Genomic DNA, 24062 nt, shown 5'->3' with positions numbered 1-24062 from the left:
GGTAAAAATTTAAATAGCCAAACAACTGAGCTAGCAAAGACATTCAACCACTTTGATGGGTACAATTCAAAGATCCGCAATCTATTTCATCATCAACATCATGTCATCAACTACGTACTTCTGATGAGAAAAAGTCGCTCCTTTCACTTATTTTATTTTCACTTCCAACATGTAGCCTCTATATATAGAGATGGTGGCTGATTTTCCAACACCTACGCACTACACAACTCATTGCTTATCGTATCTTTCTTACTCTACTAATCCCATCTTCCATGGCGTTCTTTACAACTTGTTTATCCTTCTTCCTCTTAATCACCCTCTTATTTTCATTGCAAATCCATGCCAAAGACAACCAATTCTTCAACAAAGAGACAAAAGTAGTAACTCCAAACAATGATCAAGAACCAAATTTCATGCCTGAAAATGGTAATGGCTATGGTGTTTATGGTCCTGATCAGTCAGGTCAATTACTTCCACCAACCACCAGTAACCTTATTCCTAACAACAAGTATCTTCCCAATAATTTCAACCACAATGGTGGCAGGGGCGTCTCAAAGGTAAGGTCATCATAATCACTCAATTACAGAAAAGAGCCATATTTACCCTTGTACATTAGTATATTGTTCACATATATCGTTAGTTATATATTATCTCAGAAAATCACCTTTCTTTTTTATTCTAATTTCCTTCAACCAAGAAATTGATTGTCCCATTTAGGCCATCTCCTATCTTGCACCATTTTTTTTACACCAAATCCTATTTTAGTGTAATATTTGGTGTTTTGGAGCTCCAATCTTGCACCATTTCTTTCACCATTTTGGTGTGTAAATAGTGTTGCACCAAATTTGATGTAACACTATACATCAACACCATTACTATTCATCAATATTTTTTTTAATTATATAACACTTTTAATTTAACATATTATTAATTTTAATTTTTTCATTTAGGTCCCTAATGTACCTAGTTATTTTTTATGTAATATCTTTATAATATTAATTTTACATCTTAATTTTGGAGTGTAATTTTTATAAATTAATTTTTGTATATATTATCTTAATGCACTAATTCAAGATGCTTGGGAAGGTCCACTCCAACAGTAGATATGGTAATAGATGAAAATTATTGATTTGAATAATTTTTAGCTCGACACAAAAAAATAAGAACAAAGATGCTCATTTTGCACTTCGTAATGCATTAATAAAGCATTTATGGGAGCAACATACTAATAGTGGAAGTTGAATATTTATGTAAAAATTAAAATAAATTTTACCATAATATAATATTTATTTAATTATATTTTATCAATGATTTCACCTTTATTTTAATTATCCATTAATATGTACAACGTATAATATTTGCTTATAATTTATATTATTTAAAAATTTATGGTATAAAATAACTGTATATTAAATAGTTATATAACAAAGGAATATGAATTATATGGGATGAATATGTAAAAAAGAAAAAAAAAGAATTTGTTTTATTAAATAAAAAAATAACGTTTAAATAAAAAAATACTATAATATTGAAGAGAGGGAAGAATATAAAATGAATATTCTTTTTTGGTGTAAAAAATAGTATAATGGGTTGGAGTTAATTTTCATCATTTTGGTGTAAAAAATGGTGTACAAGGTTGGAGATGCTCTTATGGGATCACACTGGATATGTTGTTGTCGTTGTTGTTGAAAGAAAGTGACTTTCTGAGATAAGAACTACTATGGGTTGAGTGACCATCTGAAAAATCTTTAACTCTTTATTTTTTTGAACACATGGTAGTTTCTCCGGCGATGATGCTGCGAATTCTCCTCTGTTTTCTTGTTGTTTGGATCCATGTTCTGGCAATAGCAGCATCAGGGGGCGGATCTAGAGTAATTATATTGAGAAGTCCATTGAAAATTATATGGATATAGAGCTGGAACCCAGTATTTCACTTTCGATTTCTGTACAAAAAATCACCACTGCCAGTGGCAGGCCTTTATATGAGAAAAAGTGGTATATTACTTTTTAAATATATATTAATAAATATCAATACTAGTTTCTTTATGCGGTTATTATTTATTGATTTGAAATTATTGAGAACCCATAAGTTTCAAAGCCTGAATTTGGCCCTTTTCCCTTCCATTTTTTTTCATATACATATAGTAGGTGTTTGACATGTAATTTGAAGCTCAAATTGAAAGTTTTGATTTGAAATCAGTGGTTACTTATGACATCTCAACAAAAATTCAAATTCAATTTGAAATTTTGATTATAATCTCCTATTATGTTCTGAATTTTAGGCCACCAATTCTATTGGACCATCCAGTGGCGGCAAGTACTACAGTAGATATAAGCGAAGTGAGGAACATAGGACTTTTCGGAATTATCATGGCAATGAAGGTGATTACAACGATAAAGAGGAGCCCAAGCCTTAGTTTCCAAAAAGAAAAAGGAGCTCAGATCTTGAGTTAAGAGATCAACATGAGACGAGTTGCAATCGTCATTAGTGTTCCGTTTTCAGTTTTTAGTTATGTTTGTAATGTTAGAGCCTCTGTAGGAGTACAAACTATAAATTTTATGGGATTCATCGTGAAAATAATGAATAAAATAATGAAAGGTTTGTAGGCAAGTTGTTTGCCTAAATGAGAGATTTTGGGATTGAATGAAATATTTTGTAATAAGTCCACACTTATGGATGCACGTGAAATTAGAGTCCGTTGCATTTTGCACCGCTAACGTATGTCTTCTTTTGTGATTTTTACTCTGTCCTGTTTTTATTTATGATTCGCACCCTAAACTATTTATTTTGTTGCAAAATAATGGAACCACGCTTTTTTTAATTTTATTCGAGGGCAAAATATTCATATGGCATAAAATGAAAATTGCACCCCGTGTTTTTCCTTCTTGCTCTGCTCGTCTTTCTTCACAACTTCAGTACCTCACCATCATCTTCTTGTTCATAAATTATAATTTTTCCACGAGGAAAAAATAGCAATTTGCAATAATGAAAGTGTCTGGCCATGCCCGTCGAGGGGTTTTACAGAATCAAAAGTATAATTCTTGAAAGAAATGTTCCTTTCAGCAACAAATCTCTTCCTGAGTTGTAAAGGATGTGTGCTTTGGCACTAATCTCTTCATTTGTGAAAGATTTTCACTCTCACTCATAACTCAAATCAAGAAAGAAAAAAACATTTTCAACTCACTTGTTATATCAAGTATCATATTACTAGCTCATAAATTAGAAGTAATATGAGTATATGGTATGATCAAGAAAAGCTTTCTCTTCTCCATTCACTCTTCAGGTTCTTTATTAATTTTATGATGGAAGATGGGGTGTCACATGAAATGATGGAAAAAGGACAATTGAGTTCACATATTATGAGACTTGGATATGCAGATCATTTACTTAAGTATGCGATGCAGAGTTTCCTGTTTACTCTTTTCTTCTTTTTCAACTTTTGTTTATTTTCAGATTATCTTGAGTTTCTTTATCATGGGTTTAAGCTTTATGATTTATGAATAAGAAGATGATAGTGAGGTACTGAAGTTGTATAAGAAAGACGCAGAGACCAAGAAGGAAAAACAGAGATTGCAATTTTCATTTTATGCCATGTTTAATTTTAGGGAAAAGGGTCAAAAATACCCCTCTACTTTGAAAAAAGGGATAAAAATATCCTCCAAACTTATTTTGGGTCAAAAATACCCCTCCCATCCTTAAAGTTTTCAAATATACCCCTGTCTTGACCGAAATTATCTCCCAAAATAACCCGACATCATTTTTGGAACCCGCTCCATCATTTAAACCGACCCAACATTAAATAATAACCCATAAAATCCTTATTCCCACGATACGTAGGTTTGAAGTTTGAGGAAATTGGGGGAATAAAGGGATCTTATGGGTTATTATTTAGTTGGGTCGGGTTTAAATGATGGAGCGTTCAAAAATGATGTCGTTATTTTGGGAGATAATTTGGTAAGACAGAGGGTATATTTGAAAACTTTAATGGAAGGGTATTTTTAACCCAAAATAAGTTTGGAGGATATTTTTATCCCTTTTTTCAAAGTAGAGGGGTATTTTTGACCCTTTTCCCTTAATTTTATTTCTCTGTATTTGTATATGGCCTATTTTGTTGTCATGACGTCGGTTTGGACAAATTTGAGTTGAAATTGTAAAGAAAAATTATTATTACTCCTATTTAAATCCAGAAAGGAAAAGGGCGAAAAATGCTCTTTACACCATGCGAAATTGAATAAAAATATCATCCGTTAATAGGTTGGTCCAATAATGCTCCTATTTTTAATAGTTTGGTCCAAAAATACTTCCGTTGTTATTTAATTGGTTAAAAAATATCCCTAATGTATAAAAAGGTTCACAAATACTCTATTCATCCATCTTTTGATCTAAAATATCCCAATATATTTTTTGGCTTAAAAATACCTCACAAACTAAACATCCTAAACTTGATGGCCTTTTGCAATACAAGTGTTCTTGAGATACATACCTGCCAAGTAAAAGTGTTTATTTGGTCACTAATAAAGTTTAAGGGGTCGTTTGGTACACGAGATAAGGTGAAATATTTTAGAATTAATTTTGTGATTAATTTTATACTTTGTTTAATAGAACTTATAAATTTGTTTTGGAATAAATTTGTACCTTTTTGAAAAAATGAAGCCCAAACTTAATTCTAGGATATTTCATCTTATCCCATCAAATTTGAGATTATTTTATCCCATCTCTCATATGAGTAATAAATTAGTTTTAGGACTATAATTCCAAAATATTAATCTCAAAATAATTTAGTCCGTGTAGTAAATGACCCTACCTAAGTGTGTACTCCCTCCGTCCCATAATAAATGTTACCTTAGCCAAAATATTTTGTCCCATAATAAGTGTCACCTTAGGAAACCAAAACATAAATTGGCTAGCTTTTCCCATTTCTATCCTTAGACAAAAATTGACAAGTTAAAGTAATAACTAAATGATGATTGGAAAAGTCACATAATAACTTAATATTTACGGATTCCGATATCAAAAGATTACTATTTAAATGCTTTCAATCGAAAGAAAAAGTAATATAGGGGTAATTTGGTAAACTTTACATTGCATTCTTAGTTTCTTAATATGCGTGTTTTTGGCTAAAGTAACACTTATTATGGCACCGTGAGAATAACTTACAAATCATGCCAAATTTAAGAGCTATCCAGATATTTAGCCAATATTTAACCATTTTCTCCTTTTTTTATTTTTTTTATTTTTTTTTTATAAAAATATCTCTCTCTCTCTTCTTCTTCATTCCCACTGAATAAACCGCCAAAAAAACAAAACCCAAAACACCGAACAAACAGCCTTTCAAATTGCCTACTTTCCTCAATCGCAATTTGAAGGCTTCTTTCTTAAATTCCCAATAAACTCTTCACAATTAAAGGTTTCTTCTTAATTTCCTTTCCCTTTTTTTTTTTTTTGCCATTTGAGTGTTCCCAATATCTAATTGTTGTTTCTATTATATTTGCATATCTGATTCGTTAGATTTTGGTTATCATGTGGATTTTCTCTGTGAAGTTTTTCATAAGGGGTTTATTTATTTTGCAGTTCATTATTTTTCGGGGTGAGATGTTGTTGGTAAATTTTATATTGTTAAAATATTTTACCTTTCTGATGGTAACTTTGTTGTTCAAATTTGTCTGATTTATTTACTTAACCAAATCATTTATAGGAAAAAATATATTAAGTGGGAATTGATCTTTGTTCCTCTTAGTAAATGGAGTAACTAAGTTTTAACCAAGTGCACCATTCAGCTTTTTTGCAGCATGGGTGCCGTAAGATCATATCAGATCAATTCTAGAAAATATCTAGTTTTACGGAAAGACCATGAGTTCACGTGCCCCAAGATTTATACATAAATTCGCCCTTGCTTTCAATTATTGTGAGCAAAAGCTAATCTCAACCATTTGTGGTTTCTAATTTCAACTGCTCTTTTAAATTTGTTTAATTATGTCACTGACACACTTTTTGCTATTTGTTGTTGCATTGTGATTATTTGTAGTTGTGTAGCAGAGATGTGTAGGAGTGCAGAACAGGGAGGATGCAAACCACTAATGGCTCCATTCTTTTCATGATGACCAGATTGAGTAATTTTATTTTCAATACGTTTGAAGCCAGCTTTGTAAAACCTGGATCTGCTAACTAACTGCCAAAGGAAACCGCAGAGAGAAGGGTGGAATCTGGCATAAGCCCCTCATGCTCTTAAGCAGACAGTTTGGATAAAGAAGAAGCCTCAGGTGACCATCTATAAGTTCATGCATTTGTCTAAAATATATGATTGTGTTGGCAGTTATCCATCCTGAGACCACAAAAGTTATATGTACCCTATTGTGTCATCATGTGGATTGCACCTTGATTTTGTCATTAAAAAATGTGGATTGCGCCTCAATTTGAAATCAATATGGTTGTAACTTATATGTGTTAATAGAAGATTCTAAAACTTTTCTATGATTAATAATTCTGTTGTCTACTCATAAGTTTTCGTAAAATATTCATTTTTTGTTGTGTAAAAATTAAGATAAAAATTAGTTTACCTTCTCTGTTATTACTCTTTGCTGTTTTTTTTTTCTTTTTATTCTTTTCGTGTAATTAGAAAGGAAAAGTAATGATAGTTATTATTGTCGTCCCCGTCACACCCCTTTTTCGGGCCCCGCGCGAAGAACGCGCACGGGTTTTTATTTATTTAAGGGTTTTTCCATTTGAAGTGACGGTTTTGAATAGGGATTATTTACTTACAGAGTCGCCACTTGGAATTGAGTTATGGTGTTCTAAGTCACCTTATTGAATCCCTAATCAAAAGGAAATGACTCTTTATTTTTGGTCCGCGAAAACCAAAGACCGGGTAAGGAATTCTGTTGACCGGGGAGAAGGTGTTAGGCATTTCCCGAGTCCCGTGGTTCTAGCACGGTCGCTTTTATCGGCTTATACTTGGTTATAATTAGTTCTTGGATAAAACGTGTTTTAGTTGTTTACACTTAGGAGCGTGTATGCACGCAAAGTCTTTCATTATATTAGAGTGTCAAGGAGCGGGGTAACCCACATGACTTTTCTTTAATTTATATGCATTTAACCAAGGAAACGGGTCTGTCCACATGGCAACACAATTATTATTAGAGTGTCAAGGAACGGGATGGCCCACATGACATTTTCTTTGATTATATGCATTTAACCAAGGAACGGGTCTGTCCACATGGTCAACACAATTATTATTAAAAGTGTCAAGGAACGGGATGGTCCACATGACTTTTCTTTGATTATATGCATTTAACCAAGGAACGGGTCTGTCCACATGACTTTTTCTTTGATTATATGCATTTAACCAAGGAACGGCTCTGTCCACATGGTTAACACAATTATTATTAGACGGTCAACGAGCGGGATGATCCACATGACAACTAGAATTACCTAAATATATACTACGCATCGTAACCGAACATATGGCTAATGGTTTAAGCACGCCTATATTTTTTACTAACACTTAACGGATCCTAACATACATTTGCCTATTGTAATCAGGTTTAGTGACGCTTCTAACGGTCCAATTGAATAAAATATAATCAATACGAGTATTAAAGTACCTGAAATTTAACTATCCATCCGAAGCTAGAGCATTGCGTTTATGAATCACACAAAAAAGAGATCAAATGTTTGTACTATTGTAAGTACCAAATGAAATTAATAAAATAAAATAAAACAACCAATAAAAGCAATAGATTTAGGTATATACAATATCATATTTTTCACTGTACGAGAAACAAAGAACTGATCTTCCTATTTCATTAAACCAACTAAACATGGCCTATTTAGTTCTTGAATCAGATGATACTTATATCAAATACAGACCAACTAAATTTCAAACTAATTACTGAATAGAACGTTCAAACATAAGAGTAGTCATCAATGCAACTAACTAAATGCTATTAGCAAAAAGTATCATTGAAAAAAAAAACCATCAATATACACCAGATTCATGTAAGAAATAAAATGAGGGATGAAACAAAAGAGAAGGAACTAGACCTTCAATGGAGCTAATATGCTTCTTCAATATCAGTGAAAGCACCTTTGGTTTTACAGTTGAAAACAATGAATAGAATCCGACGAGACTCACGAATGAAACCGCGACCGACCAAAAGACCACGATCGGAAAGCCTCGACGTCTCAATCAAACGGCACCTCGACTCATCTGTTGAGATCGGGCGAAGGAAAATGCAGATGGAATGACACAGTTCTTAATGGGGTTTACATGGTTGTTATGATGCTAAGAGAGCTACTGATTTTCCATCTAAAATCTGGGTGAGGAACTTGGTGTTTGTATCTTGAAAGGGTGCTTTATCTTGTAAGGATGATGAAGCCAAGGTGCTATGGTATTAAGGTGCTGTGCCTTTTATTTTCTATAGCTGCTGACGTTTTTTCATGAAGAAGAACAAGTGCTTGGTTTAGGTTTCTTGCGGCTGATTGATTTTTGTGTGTATGTTTTGTGTGTGTGGATGATTGTTTCTTGCGGCTGATTATGATTGTGTAGGTTAGGATTTTTTTGTGCTATGGTATAGGTCATAGTCTTTATATATGTTGTGCATAGGTACATGAAAAAGACTTTGGGTAATGGGCCTTGAAAAGGGTTTTCTCTTCTTCTTTTTTTGTTTAAATTGAAAAAGGCATTTTTGTTTTTTTATTGTTTTGTTGTTATTTTAAGAAAAAATACATAAAAGGGTGCATGTGATATGTGTGTGTGTGGATGCGGTATTAAAATTGAGTGGTGAAATGACATATAATTAACAAGTGAGAATATAAAATATACTACTACTAAATTAAAATAGCAAGATAAAATATGTACTTACTCTATATTTATTTATTAAAACTTTTAACTTGGAAATTAAACTAAAAATAGATAACATATTTTCGGACATTTTCTTTCTTTTTGTACTAATTAAAAAAAAACGAAACTAAACATATATCCTAAAAAAGTGACTCTATTTTTGTGATTTTCGAATATTCAAATAAGACCTACTAAACCAAATAAAATGTCCGGACCATATTTAAAGGAAAATTTAGATACTAGAAGGTGAAACACCCTGCGGAAGGGTCAAAAATCACGTGTCTACATCTGCCCCCATCTTACGTTGCATCGAAAAGATTGGTTTGCAAGATGGCGATTGACACATTATATCTGATTCTTCCTATATAGTAACTACACTATTTTTGTATTCATTTGGTTATATCTTTTTTTTTTCTTTTTTCTTGGATGCTAATCGTGCTTATGGAAGATGTGTGAATAAGCTGTAAACATACATTCTGAAACTGATCTTTAATGCGGCAATGATGCAGTCAATAATTATTTCTAGACTATCCACTGATGCTAGGATTTTTGCAGAAACTAAACTAGAGAACACTTTTGCGGCAGAGTAGAGTTGGCTTATCTGTCAACAAACTTTCTGTTACTCTAACCCTGCTTATGTCTCTTTTACTGTTTCAAACAATATTTTTTTTTACCCTTTTAGATACTATCTTTGATGAAACTTTTCAATTAGAGCTAAGTTGATTATGCAAATGCAAAAGAAAAAGGAGAAAGCTTTTAGGTATATTTAGCTGTTGCTTATCAGTTTATGTGCCTAGATTTACCAATTGACCATTGTATTTGACTCTTCGGTAGATGCTAGCAGAATTTGTATTTGGCACTTCGCTTGATATTTGAAGAATACCTTACGGTGTTTTACATGCATTAGGGCTCTGATTACCTCCCCTTTGGATAAATTTAAAACTGACTGTATCAAATGGTCTTTGCTACAAGGCAAACATCTTTGTTTGAAATATTGTATGTGTTATGTAACTTGACCGAATGCACAAATGTGAAGTAACTCTGAAGATCTCTTATCCATTCATATCAGGAGAGACACGCCAAGGCCATAGAGACTCCCAACAGAAATGCTTTTGAGTTAATGATGAGGTGCAATGCTCTTAATTTCCCTCACATTTGGGATTCAGATTATACAAATCGATCTAGCAATATTTAAGATAGGAATGTTTCTTGCTTGCAGGTACACCGAACGTATACACGAGATCTGTTGACGTTAATATGGATGTTGCAAAGGACCTTCTAAGGGTTGCTGATCAATATCTTCTAGAGGGCCTTAAGCATCTTGTGCGAGTATGCAATTGCACAGGTCGGTGTTGTGGACCTTTCTTTCTTTAAGGGGGATTTATGTTGGGCATCTTCTGATAATTGTTTATCTTCTCTAGGATATCTCAGTGGAAAGTGTCTCTGATGTTTGAATTATTGGACGCATTTACTGCATTGTCATTACGAAATGCTTGCATTATCTTCATTTTGGAGAAGTTTCGACAAATTAAGCCATGCCATGGTATGTCCAGATTCCTATGAGGGGACAATTTCTTTTGTGCTAAAGAGACTGTTAATTTGGGACGAAAAGAGTAAATTAGAAGATATTAAGGAAATTAAAAGGGTGAAGTCTCAATTTAGAGTGATAGGAAACTGTAACGAGGTATTATTCCTATCATGCGTATGTCTTCATGTCACTGGACATCTGCACTTTCTTAAAAAGTTCTTCCATAAAAAAAGTTTCAAGAAGAATATATATTCTAAAGGTGTTATTATGGAAAAGCTATTCTTTGAATATGAATTTCACTAAAGCTAACGGTTAAAGAAATTTCAAAAAGAACATTCAGTTACTTATTAAAATGACACAACCATTTGGAAAAGGCACTTGAATTTACATTAGTTATATATCTTTATTTATTTATAACTAGGGCATTTAGTTTATTTAGGATATTCAACTTTTAAATTTTGGGGTTCCCATATTTAATATCATAGTTAAAGTTAATTGACTGATTGTTATCCTTTTGCCTTAAGTGCTTGATACTTTAGTAAAGATGACATGAGGATGCATCTCTTGTGCTTAAGTTCAATGTTATTTGAAGTCATAACCCACTGTTTTAGATCTTAGAGTTGCCGCAGAAATGAGCGCAGCGATGTTGAAGTCATATAATGTATCATTTTGTATGGGTAAAGATCTTTTTTGGATAAGTTGCTAATAGAAGTGTAAAATTGTTTTGTTAAATTATGATTTCCTATATTCTTGTGATCCTGTTGTTTTCCTTTTGTGGATAGAACTTCAAAAGAATCAAGTTATTTCTATCCTTATCACAGAAATGTTGTTTTCCTCTGTTCTTTGTTTCTGATATTATGATCCTTCATATTACAAACTCGCATTGGACGGAGGTCCGAAAATAATTAATCTGATTTCTCTGTGCTATCAAGCATTTGCCAAGAGATTATGCCACATACAGTGTCATTTAATACTTTGGAGTTCCTTTCTCCTCACATTATCACCAGGAACTTCCAAAACACCTGCAACTGAAGGTGTTGGTGTTGTGTTCATTACGTTTGCATTTGGAAATGGATTGAACTCATGCGTTGGGTGACACCAAGATTACATTTTGTACTATGGTTTTAATCAAACCACTAGAACTTATATCAATACTTTCGAGATTTGATATCTGGTGTTGGATTTTTAAGGATGTCAATATGGATTTCGGCTGTGATTGGGGCTATAGATTACTATTTTCGCCATTAATTAGTATGCATTATTTTTGAGTGTGCCTTGGATTACTGAGGTGATAAGGAATGTGCTGAATTTGATAGTGACTAGAGTGATTGCTTTGTGTTATTTAGGAGGGATGCAATGTAGCATTCAGTTTTGTTTCGAAAGGGCATTGACAGATAATTTTGGAAATGCTGCATTGGTTCTTTGTTTGTTCCTGCGATTGAAGGTGAAGATGAATTCATGTTTGCTGTGCTCATTGTGGATTGAAAATCACGGGTTCCATCTTCAAGCGTGGCAATCGTTGGCCTATGTTCAGGTACTTTCATACTAATTTTATTCTTCTTTTCAAATTTTTATTGCATCCCAAAATTGATCTTTCCATAGAAGTTTGCCAGGACAAAATACTATGGGAAAAAGGTCCTCGACTAAAATAGGTTGTTTCAGATGTTCTGCAAGTTTCACACGTTAATTTGTAGTTAACCATATTAGTTTGAAGAGAAAAGACATCATTTCCTCCCCCCGAACTTGGCACGAAAACTTACTTTAGCAGCTAAACTTAAGTTGTATTTATATACCCCCCTTAACAACTTTCATTTCAATTATTTACCACCCTGAAAAAATAATACCACTCTCACAATGTGAGGTGTATTACACTCGCGCCACGTCATTGCCATGTCAAAAATTACTAACCCTTCATTTTTTGTTTTTCTTTTATTATTTTTTCTCTTTCTTCTTCTTTCCCCCTTTTCTCTTTCTTCTTCTTTCTCCTCAACCCCCCTGCCGCCGCCGCCATGATTGAACATAGCTCAGTTCGTGCATGGGCAGTTCGTGCAATTTCTACATTGTTGTTAAATTCCATTCCCCATGAATTTCCATGAAATTTAACAAATAACAATTTCCATTGTTGTTAAATTCCAGTCCGTGATTGAACATAGCCCAGAAAGTAAGAAATTGCACAGTTTGTCCTTCAAATGGCAATTTCTTCAAATGGGTGGGGCAAGAGGAGCTGGTTGTGTGTGTGTGTGTGGGGGGGGGGGGGGGGGCAGCAACAGCAATAGCACAAAAATGAAGAAATTGTACAGCACAGTTTGTCCTCAAATGGTAATTTCTTCAAATGGGTGGGGAAAGAGGAGCGAGTTTGGGGTGGCGGGGGGGGGGGGGGGGCAGCAGCAACAGCACAAAAATGAAGAAATTGCACAGCGCAGTTTGTCCTTCAAATGGCAATTTCTTCAAATGGGTGTCGAGGAGGAGGGTTGTGAAGAAGATGGTGGGCGGGGCTGTGGGGTGGGAGGGGGAGTTGTGAAGAAGATGGTTTTATTTTTATTTTATTTTTTAATTGTATAATAATATATATATATCAGCGGGCCCACCTTTTTGTGTGTTTTACTCTCTTAATTTTTCTTTTTTAATTTTTTTTTTGCCACATCAACATTTGAGGTTGTATTTAATTAAGATGAAAGTTGTTTAGGGGGTATATAAATACAACTTAAGTTTAGTTGTTAAAGTGAGTTTTCGTGCCAAGTTTGGGAGGGAAATGATGTCTGTTCTTTAAATGTGATTTCCCACATACATCTCGCATTACTTTCTTAGAAGATGTTTAATAATGTGCCAAGTATGTCTCCTCTTGCATAGACCTTTTGGAGCCAAATGGAGGTGAATATGAGGCTCGTTTCATGCATTCATAGTTATACGGTAGGTACTTATGCTTTCATTATTTTCATTTTCATATCGCTTTGAATTTTTTGGCCTCATCTGATCTCTTTTTATGCTTTCTATTGAGCCTAGGCTCTTTCGGAAACAGCCGTCCTACCTTGGTAGGAGTAAGGTCTGCATACACTCTACCCTCCTCAGAGCCCACGTTGTGGGATTTCACTGGGTTGTTGTTGTTGTATAATTCAAAACAGAGGCGTTTAACTTTTGTTTTTCAGTTTTTTTTTATGCTGTATCACCCAAAATTTTGAAATAGATCTGCAACACCACTATCAATCATAGAAATACAGGTTGTTACCTCTTCTTCCGATTGTCAAGTTAAAAAATATTGGCTCAGTCGCATCAAATAGGAAAACATACATGATATTATTTTGCTAAATAGGAGATTGATAAGGTTCAGGTCTTTGGTTTGCCAAGCAACCTCTTAGCAAAGTTCATGTGATTCGCAAGCTATCATTTAGCATACAGAGTGCAGCAATTGATAAATGAGAGCATTTGTTTTTACCGATTTCTAACATATTACATAGATTTGATTTGCCAAAGTCAAAGGAAATGTCTTATGTGCATTAAAATTGTTATAACCAACAATTATTTGAATTTTGTAACGATCCCTTCCATATTGTTTTGATAGATGTAATGAGATCCTTCTCAATCAGGACAACTACCTACTACATTATATTGCTTCTTAGAATTGCTGATATGTTCAAGGGGACAGAAAATGTTTTTGTTCACTTTCTCTGTTACCATTAGCAGATGTTTGTAATGTAAATAAGGCATGTATTATTTGAGGGTTCTGAATTGTTATTCTAGACTTTTTGACAAAAACTGGATTTTGTAGAAGCAAATTCAGCTTAAAAGTTTACATGGACACAAATGATGGCAGCTGCAATAGGGATAGCAAAGGGAATTCAGTTCCTTCATACTGGAATATTACCAGGGGATATTCCTTTTACAGTTCCTTTAGTTCAATGTTTATCAACTTTGTTGTGATTTTTTTTTTTTTTTTTTTTAAAATGTGACAGATATCATAGGAGGAGTTTTTAGCCATGATCATATAGAATCATAGGAGTACAAGGAAGGATGGTAAAATTAAATCAGGTAATACTATTAACTTTCTCATCATTAAGTTACTATTTTTTCATGTAGAGGAACAATATTTCAGCTTCTTTATTATAAAGTACTGTAAAAATTATTAAGTCTAGGCTCCAGATTTTTGCATTGATAAAAATAAGAACCGTATTTTCTTCTCTTAAAAAAAATATATTAAAGGGAAGAAAAGAATAAGTAAAGGTTAAGATAATATAGAAGATTATAATTTTTGTACCAAAAAACGAATTTAATTTGAGAGATTATCCAATATTTTCTTAATTATTGTATTCTTATTTTTTTAAAACCATGTTATATTTTTGAGTTGTCTATATTTAATTATGTATGATATTTGAAATTACCAGACCCGACCACAAGAAAAAAAAAAGTCTACTAAAAAAAAGGTATATTTGCACCATTTGCGTAACGGCAGTATATATATGTAATACGTTTTTAATGAGGGTATATTTGCTTTAAATCGCAAATTCGAGGGATATATTTACACCTTTGTCCTTCTTTTAATTATACAAAAAATTTGTCATTGGGTCTATTAGGATGATAATTAAATATTTGTTAACTCAATAGGTCCAAATGCGTTTAAACAAATAAAAATCACAATAATAATAATTTAATTTCATAAAGTATACTCTACTAGTTATAAGAACAAAAAAGATACTAAAACCTAGACAGTACACAAAAATTCTAGAAATAGTAGACCCTACACAAAAATTTAGCGGCAAGTGCCTTTTTCTATTTATATTTATATTTATTTTTGCTAAACCTACTGTTATAAAGCAGGTACCAGACCAAAAAATACCTAGCAACGCCGCCGTCGACTACCGGAAAAGTTCCCGCCGGTCGATTGTACCTTTCAGCTATTCAAAGGTACGTTTCATCTTTACTGTTTGTTTTATATCATTGTTACGTTGTTGTTGCTTTCCTTTTTTTGTAACAAACAACATACCTCTCTACCTTGTTTGTGATTTTATAAAAATGAATCTGCACATGTATCTTGTTTGAGGTATAAGATCTGAATTAAAAAGTATAAAAGTGTTCGCTTTTGTGGATTCATTTTTACGTTGTTTTGCCTTATATTTTGTGATTTGAAAAGTAAATCTGCATATGTATCTTATTTTGAGGTATCAGATCTGAATTAAAAAGTATAAAAGAGTTGGCTTTTTAGGTATCAAATCAAAATCAATTCTTGTTTTAACTTGGAGGGATAAAAGCCAACACTTATATAATTTTTAATTCAGATCTGGTACCTAAAAGCTAACCCTTTAAAGAATTTTACTGGAGAGTTTGAGTGGGGCCCATGTTTTTGATTGAAAGTACTAATAATAGTTAAAGAATGACTCATAGAATGTTGGAGGAGACAGTAAATCATTAACAAATAGTGCATATATATGTTGCTTAAGTCATATGAATTGTTAAAAACTTCAAAAAACTTTCTTATCAATGACTTTTATCACCCTTTTCGTTTCAATGATGGTTATGGATTTGATAGGTTTTACTTTTGATAATTGTTTGTACAAGGAGAAGGTGTAAAAATGTCTGTCTTTTAATGAAAATAAATCTACCTAGAATAATAGAGCTGGTCAATAGATAAGTTGACTTGACATTCTCTAAAGTCAAGAAAACTGTTTAGTACTTATCTTTTTTTCCCCTTTTTAATTTTTTCCTTTCATTCTCTTCATTTAACCTGTTTTAACAATTCCAAAAAGTGTCTAGATAAATGATTCAACGTTTCCTCTTCCCCGTGATTTTTTTCATGAAACTTCTCTCATTACGCTCACATAATCAGATTTTCTTTTGAAACTAATAAAATTGTATTTCTCAGCATTAAGGACATGCTGGAGACCTCCAAGAAGTTGTTAAGAACAACCTATAGTACTTAAAAAGAACCTAAAAGATGTATTAACTGTGCAGTTTCTTCTATAAAATGTTCTTTACACCCAAAAAAAAAAAAAGGTAGCAGTGCAGCATCCTTCAACTTTCTGGATGTTGTTCACTCTTTCTCCTTTAGTTTTGTTTCCATTAGAACATGAATGTTAGCCCCCTAACTGCTGTAACAAATTGCTTACAAGACTCCTCTTGTTCTCCCTATTTAGTCCTCTCACATTCCATGAAAGCATGTTTGACTTTCGTTTATAACGTAAGAAATTGTTCTCCGTTCCTAGCATCGCCTTCTTCAATGTTCATATGAAGCACCATCCTCTTTTGAATTTGATTTAACAAGAACCTCTTCTGATAAATCTTTATGAACATATTAAGTGCAATCCTTTCACAACCTGTGAAACATGCATCGAAAAGTTGACTTGATCTGAATACATTAGAATGGACCCATAAAGTTGCCCTGCTCTCTAATTTTTCGTAACCGCATGTATTACCAATCGAACTCTTTGTCTTCTGGGAAGACTCCAGATTTTGGGGACCACCATTCAAGCATCAGCCTCTTTCCTTGTCTGCTCCAATCTCCCATAAGGATGTTCGCTGCAGCCTTCTTGTTTTGGAATTCAAACAGAAATTGAACCCCACATCTTTCCACATCTGTTGAGCCCATCTTCTTACATCGTTACGAGTAGAATTTCTTGGCTGTCAGGGAAACTACCCACCAGGCACCTGGAAAGGAGGTCATTGTCCCCTGAAGATGAAGAAGAATTTATCAGCTTTTCTTCCTTGTGTCTTTCAGTTTCAGGTTCTCTTTGGGTCCATTTGTTTCTGTGTGTAAGGCTTCTTTGAAGCTCCCTTCCCCTTTAATGTACTGAGAGCAATAGCATCCCCCTGTAGTCCTGCTCCTCTGTTAATGAAAAATTCAATTTTTGTAACAAGTGTGCCCCATAATTGGACTTTCTTTTTGGAATAATAATAACTGCTCTGGCTTGGCCATTGACTGTGATGACTGAAATGTATCTCCCATAGTTATTGAACTTTAAGGCGCAATAAATATGGATAGAAAAATCTCTACAAAGCTAGAGAAGTGCCCCCTTGCTTAGTACCATCCTTCTCATATAAAGCTTAGAACTTTCCACCCAATCATACCATATCTCAGAGGGAGATTTGACTCTGTTAAATCGTAATATTTACCCCCTTGCCTGAAATAAATGTGATTCTCCATGTAACCCTGAGAGCATTCAAATGACAAACCCCGTTGTTGAACAAAATCCACTTTAGCTCCATAATCAGATTTTTAAGCTGCCTTGTCAATCATTTTCTTCTTTAGTAGAATCCCTCTTTACTCGATTTGTTTTGCTTTTTTTTTTTTTTTTTTTTTCCAGTTATCGCATTTACTCAAAATACTTAGTTCATCTTCCTTTGTTTTAGTAGTTTACTGAATAAGCTTGATTTTAAGGTAAAAGTTTATTTATAAGGTTCCAAGATGGTACAGAACGTTAGAGAAAACATCCCAGAACAAGAAACAAGACTGACATCCCTCCTAACAAAGCTAGAAAATCAAACTGGTGCATATTCACGGGAGAAATATGCTTTCACCAATAATATAGGTTGTGAATACACTTGCCCTTAATTCCAGAAATATGATTTCTATGCCCTTCAAAACAAGCCTTGTTCCTTTCCAGCTGTAAGGTCCAAAGGATGGTCCTCCATATTTGCTTCAGCTTTCTGGGTACCTTTTGGGATTGCCACTCTACGAACAGGCTCCTCACAGTCTGTGGCATCACCCAGGATAGGCCACATATGCTTAAAAATAGTTCCAACACTGTCTAGATACTCTGAAGTGCAGGAAGAGATGATTCACTGTTTCCTGGGTTCTTTCACATGGATAACATCTATTACATAGCCAAGCCCTCTTTTCTGTAAATTATCTTGAGTCAAACATGCCTCCAAGTTGCTATCCCACCAAAGCATGCTACCTTTGGAGCTTGTCTTCCAAATCATCCTCCAGGGCCGATTAGCAATTCCAACACTTGACTTCTGTCTTAACAAATTATAGCAACTTTTTACTGAAAGATTCTTCCCTTCACCGCTTTCCCAGATTAGCACATCCACCTTTCTCTGATCAATAGAGACTGAATTTAACTATTGAAGTAGTAGACAGTGATCTTCAATCTCCCAATCATTCAAGTTTCTTCTAAGTTCAATATGCCATCCTGAATCTGAATAAAAATCCGCAATAGTTCCGGTCTTGTTGGTAGAACAATTGAACAGATTAGTGAATTTAGACTTCAAGCTTTTCTCCCCTATCCATAAATCTGTCCAAAATTTGATTCTATGTCCATTCCCAACTTCTACATTAGTATATTCTAGAAATTCTTCCTATAATTAACTAATACATTTCCATATGCCTCCCCTAGCATTCTTGTGTAACTGTGAAGGTCTCCACTTACCCTTAGTACCATAAAAAATAGCATTGATCAATTTCTTCCATAGTTCATGCCCTTCCAGCATATAGCTCCATAACCATTTAAGAATCAAACTCTTATTGTGCAATTTCAAATTTCTCACACCTAGGCCTCTGCCTTTTTTGTCATTTAACACCACTTGCCATTTGATTAAATGCATCTTTCTCTTACTAGCATTGCCTTCCCAAAGAAACTGATTTCTTATTTGATTCATTTTTTTCTCCACTGCTACAGGCATTGAGAATAGAGACATCAGTTAAGTTGATAATCCATCTAACACTCTATTTATTAGAGTCAGCCTGACCCCCATAGATAAGTATTTTTCCCTCCATGGAATTAGCTGAATAGCACACCTATCCAAGACTCCTTGCCAAACATTCTGATCATACCTCCTTGCTCCCAAAGGAAGCCCCAAATATACTGTTGGGAAAATACAGTAGCTGATCCACTCAATCCACTTGTCCTCAAAATTCATTTGCTTTAGAATGTTCAACAAATGTGACCAATAAACATGATCATAAGCCTTTTCAAGCTCCAATTTGCAAGCAACACTGCGTTTCTTCATTCTCAACAGATTGTCACCACTTTCATTAGCTATCAAAACTGCATCAATTGTCTGTCTACCCTTTATGAAAGCATTCTGATTGTCTGAAATTACTTTATCAACCACCAGCTTAAGTCTTTCTGCCAAAAGCTTAGCAATAATCTTATAAACACTTCCTAGCAGACTAATGGGCCTGAAATTCTTCACCTCAACACTCATTTCTTCTTGAGAGGGTCAGTGCAATAAAAGTAGAGTTCAGGCTCTTGAGAAAAGACCCTTTTGATGAAAAACCTCCACTGTTTTCCACACGTCGTCCTTAACTGTACTCCTGCACCTTTGAAAAAAAATGAAGGTTGAAACCGTCAGGTCTTGGTGCCTTATCACCTCTAAATGACTTGATAACAGCTTCAACTTTTTCCAAAGTAAAAGATCTCTGCAGCCACTCCTTGTCATCATCAGGTAAAATGTGAAATTAAAATAAGAAAAGTCCGTCGGTAATTCGGGTGAACTCTGAGGCAACAACCTTCGGATGATGTTCATCTTGATTAATATATGTTTAATCTATTCATGCCTTCTTTCTTTTGCTCATGGTTTGAATAAATGCTTTCTTTCTTTTGCTCATGGTTTGAATATTATTCTCTTGCATTCACTTTTTCTCTTGCATTCACCTTTTCTCTTTTGTTTTCTCCATTTAAGTGTTTCTTTATGGCTAATAATACTTTGTTTTTGTCTCCATCAGGATAAGAGTATTAAAGGCTTTCAAGGCAGAAGTAAAAAGGGGCAACATATTCCATGGCGTTCGCCAATTATTTATCCTTCTTCCTCTTTATCACCCTCTTATTTTCATTGCAAATCCATGCGAGAGAGAGCCAATTCTTCACCAACAAAGAAACAGAAGTAGCAACTCTACCAGTTTCCACCCCCACCACCACCAGTAACGTTATTCCTAACAAGTTCAACCACAATGGTGACAGGGTGTCAAAGGTAAGTCCATTATAACTCAATTACAGAAAAGGGCCAAATTTACCATTGGACATTAGTATATTGTTCGCATGTATCACCGGTTATACATTATCTCAGATATTCACCTTTCTTCTTGGTTCTAATTTTCTTCAACGAAAAAAATGAACGCCCATTTATGTGATCACACTGGTGTATGTTGTTGAACGCATGGTAGTTTCTCGGGCGAAGATGCCCTGGATTCTCCTCTGTTTTCTTGTTGTTTAGATCCATGTTCTGGCAATAGCAGCATCAGGGGCAAATCTACAGTATTTATATCGACAAGTCCATTGAAAATTATATAAATACAGAGCTGGGAACCCAGTACTAAAAATTGGCTGTTTGTTCCTCAACAATGAAAGTACTAACTAAAAGTTTTTCCCCCGTATGATAGTTTTAAACTTCTTTTTCGTTTTCTTTATAAAAATTCACCACCGGCAGTGGCAGGCCTTTATATGAGAAAAAGTGGTTTGTTACTTTTTAAATACAATAGTATTGAATATCAATACTAGTTTCTTCATGCGGTTATTATTTTTTGATATGAAAGTACTGGAAACCTGTAAGCTTCAAATCTTGGATCTACCTCTGAATTTAGCCCTTTACCCTTCCATTTTTTTTCATATACATATAGTAGGTGTTTGACCATGTAATTTGGAGCTCAAATTTAAAGTTTTGATTTGAAATTAGTGTTTGCTTATGACATCTAAACAAAATTCAACTTCAATTTGAAATTTTAATTATAATCTCCTATTATGTTCTGAATTCTAGGTCACCAATTCTATTGGACTGTCCAGTGACGGCAAGTACTACAGTAGATATAAGCTAAGTGAGGAACATAGGACTTTTCGGAACTATCATGGCAATGAAGGTGATTACAACGATAAAGAGGAGCCCCAGCCTTAGTTTCCAAAAGAAAAAGGAGCTCAGGTCTTGAGTTAAGAGATCAACATGAGATGAGTTCCAATTGGCATTAGTTTTCCGTTTTCAGTTTTCAGTTTTCAGTTTTTAGTTATGTTTTAGTCGATAAGATGTTAATCTGTTTTAAATTATATGCACGGATGGTGTAAATGATATTTACAAAATCAGATCTGGTAAAAGTGACCTATAAAAGGTCTTGATCCTAGAGACCATGTCTTCTTACAATGTGAGTATACTCAGAAGCTTCGGAGTAGATTGATGTGCTTGCTCAACAAACAAAATCACACTACTATGGACTGGAGCCAACATCTTGAATGGGAGTGAAGCAGGCTAAGGTTAGAACTCAAATTGCTCAGAGATTCAGAATGCTTTATGCAGAATTTGTGCAATCCATTTGGCTTGAAAGAAATCAGAGAGTCTTTGAAGGAAATTCAAGAGGATAGCAAGGGTGATTGTGTGTGTTTGTAATGTTAGAGCCTCTGTAGGAGTACAAACTACAAACTTCATGGGATTCAACGTGAAAATAATGAATAAAATTAGGAAAGGTTTGTAGGCAAGTTGTTTGCCTAAATGAGAGATTTTGGGATTGTATGAAATATTTTGTAATAAGTCCATACTTATGTATGCAGATGAAATTGGAGTCCGTTGTATTTTGCACCCTTAACGTATGTTTTCTTTTGTGATTTTCACTTTGTCCTATTTTTATTTATGATTGGCACTCTAACCTCTTTATTTTGTTGGAAAATAATGAAACCACCCTTTTTTTAATTTTCTACGAGGGGAAAATAATCATAATCATATGGCATATAATGAAAATTGCACCCTCTGTTTTTCCTTCTTGCTCTGTTCGTCTTGTAAAGAATTAGCAGAAGAAAACTTAAATCAGGGAGACTTTCTACTAGCTCAAGATCATTAACTAAGATCGGAAGATTCAACTAAAGAAGAGGAAGCTTTGGAAAGGAGAAGGAAAATTTTAGAAAAGTGAACTTGATTATAGAAAAAAAGCTTTGTTGATTTGGCTTGAATGACTTGGTTACAAATGCTTAAGGGGTAAGCATGGTTTATATCCTATAGTGTACTGGATTAGGGTAGTATCATTTTTGCCTAGAAGCAGCCACCCTTGAAAGAGTGCGTAATAGCTCACTGATCGAGCGCTCTTGCGCCGAAGATGAACGGGGCTAAGCGATCTGTCACCTCTATTTATACTTGTCTAGGGAAGGTTCTAGAAATTCTTCTAGATACATCTATAAGAAAAATTTAGTAAACTTTATCTTCTAGCAATACTCTCGACTATCTAGAAATCTTTTCAAGATATTTATTCAAGATACCATACTAGGTGACTCTAGAATCTTTACTGAATATCTAGGATTTGTTGTAGCTCCAAAAAATCTACTTTATAATTTCACACTCCCTCTTAAAGTGATTTTTTGGAACTACCCCAAGCTTGTCGCAAAAGAGCTCGAACGAAGTTTTAGGAAGTGACTTGGTGAAGATATCAACAATATTCTCTTGACCTCGCACTTTCCAAGTATTTATAGTTCCATCAAGAACTATTTCTCGGATGAAATGATGTTCCACCTCAATGTGCTTAGTTCTTGCATGGAATACCGGATTGTTTGCGAGCTTGATGGCACTTTGATTGTCTCCGAAAACAGCAGTTGGCACTGATATAGACAGATGCAAATCTTTATCAAGTCTTTGGAGCCATATATATCTTGAGCAGTAAGAGCTGCTGCTTTATATTCCGCCTCCATAGTTGATAAAGAAACTAAGTCTTGCTTCTTGCTGCACCAAGAAACACTTGTTCCACCACAAAGAAAAGTATAGCCCGATGTAGATCTTCGGTCATCCAGATCACTACCAAAATCAAAGATCAGTATATCCAGTTAATACCAAATCATTCTTCTTTTGGAAGAGTAGGCCCATATTTGATGTTGAGTTGATATATTTCAAAATCCTCTTTGCAGCTTGCAAGTGAGGCTTTCTTGGTGATAGCATAAATCGCATATCCAACGTAAAAAAGAATATCTGGTCTTGTAGTAATCAAATACAGAAAACTTTCAACAAGAGCTCAAAAAGGCTTGGGATCGGCAATAAGTGAGCCTTCTTCACGCCTTAACCTCGTGCTAGTCTCAAGAGGAGTAGAGCACTTTTTGCTTTGTTTACCCCAAACCTTTCAACAAGCTTCTTGGCATACCTTTCTTGGGTAATAAAGACCCCTTTACTCATGTTTATCACCTCTAAGCCAAGAAAATGATGTAGCTGCCCCATCTTCTTGATATCAAATCTTATGGCAAGCTCCTCTTGAAGCCTCGCAACTTCATCATCATTGTTTACTGTTATTATCAACAACAGAACAACAACAAGCACGTCTCCATGTTTCTTAACAAACAAGCTAGGATCTGAATGTGATGCAGTATATCCACAAAAATGTAGATATTGAGCAATTTTGCCATAGCAGGCTCGTGGAGCTGGCTTGAGTCCATAAAGTGCTTTCTTAAGCTTGCACAAATGATCAAGATGTAAGTTAGAGACATACCCGGGTGGTTGATCCATATAGATATCTTTGTCAAGTTTCCTGTACAAGAAGGCATTCTTCACGTCAAGTTGCCATAATTTCCAACCGTACGAGGCTGCCATGGCTAGTACAACTCGAACTGAGATCATCTTAGCACCAGACTGAAGGTTTCTTCATAGTCTTCACCAGGCTTTTGAGAAAATCCTCGAGCAACCAGCCTTGCTTTATATCTGTCTATGCTGCCATCTGCTCTTCTTTTAATTTTGTAAATCCATTTGCAAGATATGGGTTGTACATCTTTGGGCTTTGGTACAAGCCTCCAAGTTTGATTTTTCATTAA

General features: G+C 34.4%; 2 protein-coding genes across 7 annotated transcripts; both read left to right on the top strand.

The window, feature by feature from the left end:
* Positions 1 to 206: 206 nt before the first annotated feature.
* Positions 207 to 2467, top strand: LOC132044867 (uncharacterized). Its single transcript, XM_059435404.1, has 2 exons — positions 207 to 557; positions 2283 to 2467. Exons 1-2 carry the CDS (start codon positions 273 to 275, stop codon positions 2415 to 2417), a joined length of 420 nt encoding a protein of 139 aa, XP_059291387.1. The 5' UTR covers positions 207 to 272; the 3' UTR covers positions 2418 to 2467.
* Positions 2468 to 5243: 2776 nt separating this feature from the next.
* LOC132044865 (uncharacterized) lies at positions 5244 to 21411 on the top strand. 6 transcript variants are annotated; one of them, XM_059435403.1, is made up of 11 exons: positions 5244 to 5408; positions 5573 to 5602; positions 6027 to 6275; positions 9877 to 9968; positions 10060 to 10185; positions 10262 to 10383; positions 11715 to 11902; positions 13219 to 13278; positions 15181 to 15267; positions 18978 to 18999; positions 20027 to 20197. In XM_059435403.1, exons 5-11 carry the CDS (start codon positions 10172 to 10174, stop codon positions 20029 to 20031), a joined length of 498 nt encoding a protein of 165 aa, XP_059291386.1. In that variant the 5' UTR covers positions 5244 to 5408; positions 5573 to 5602; positions 6027 to 6275; positions 9877 to 9968; positions 10060 to 10171; the 3' UTR covers positions 20032 to 20197. The 6 variants fall into 6 exon arrangements, 1 of the variants encoding a protein (XP_059291386.1); XR_009412285.1 differs by lacking the exon at positions 18978 to 18999 and adding an exon at positions 21055 to 21411 and having other exon boundaries at positions 5290 to 5408; positions 20027 to 20271; XR_009412287.1 differs by lacking the exons at positions 10262 to 10383; positions 18978 to 18999 and adding an exon at positions 21055 to 21411 and having other exon boundaries at positions 5291 to 5408; positions 20027 to 20271.
* The last annotated feature ends 2651 nt before the right edge of the window (positions 21412 to 24062 follow it).

This window comes from Lycium ferocissimum, unplaced genomic scaffold, assembly GCF_029784015.1.
Source record: "Lycium ferocissimum isolate CSIRO_LF1 unplaced genomic scaffold, AGI_CSIRO_Lferr_CH_V1 ctg535___fragment_3, whole genome shotgun sequence".
Lineage (NCBI taxonomy): Eukaryota > Viridiplantae > Streptophyta > Magnoliopsida > Solanales > Solanaceae > Lycium > Lycium ferocissimum.
The sequence above is the reverse complement of the archived record's forward strand: the minus strand, read 5'-3'. Positions and strand labels throughout refer to the sequence as shown.

Bases quoted from the DNA above. Each gene is read 5' to 3' on its own strand.
- LOC132044867 (XM_059435404.1), top strand. From the start codon at position 273: ATGGCGTTCTTTACAACTTGTTTATCCTTCTTCCTCTTAATCACCCTC. The intron at 558-2,282 runs GTAAGGTCATCA...TCTGAATTTTAG, and splicing joins GTGGCAGGGGCGTCTCAAAG to GCCACCAATTCTATTGGACC.
- LOC132044865 (XM_059435403.1), top strand. The intron at 10,384-11,714 runs GTATGTCCAGAT...TGTGTTATTTAG, and splicing joins ACAAATTAAGCCATGCCATG to GAGGGATGCAATGTAGCATT. The intron at 13,279-15,180 runs GTAGGTACTTAT...GTTATAAAGCAG, and splicing joins CATGCATTCATAGTTATACG to GTACCAGACCAAAAAATACC.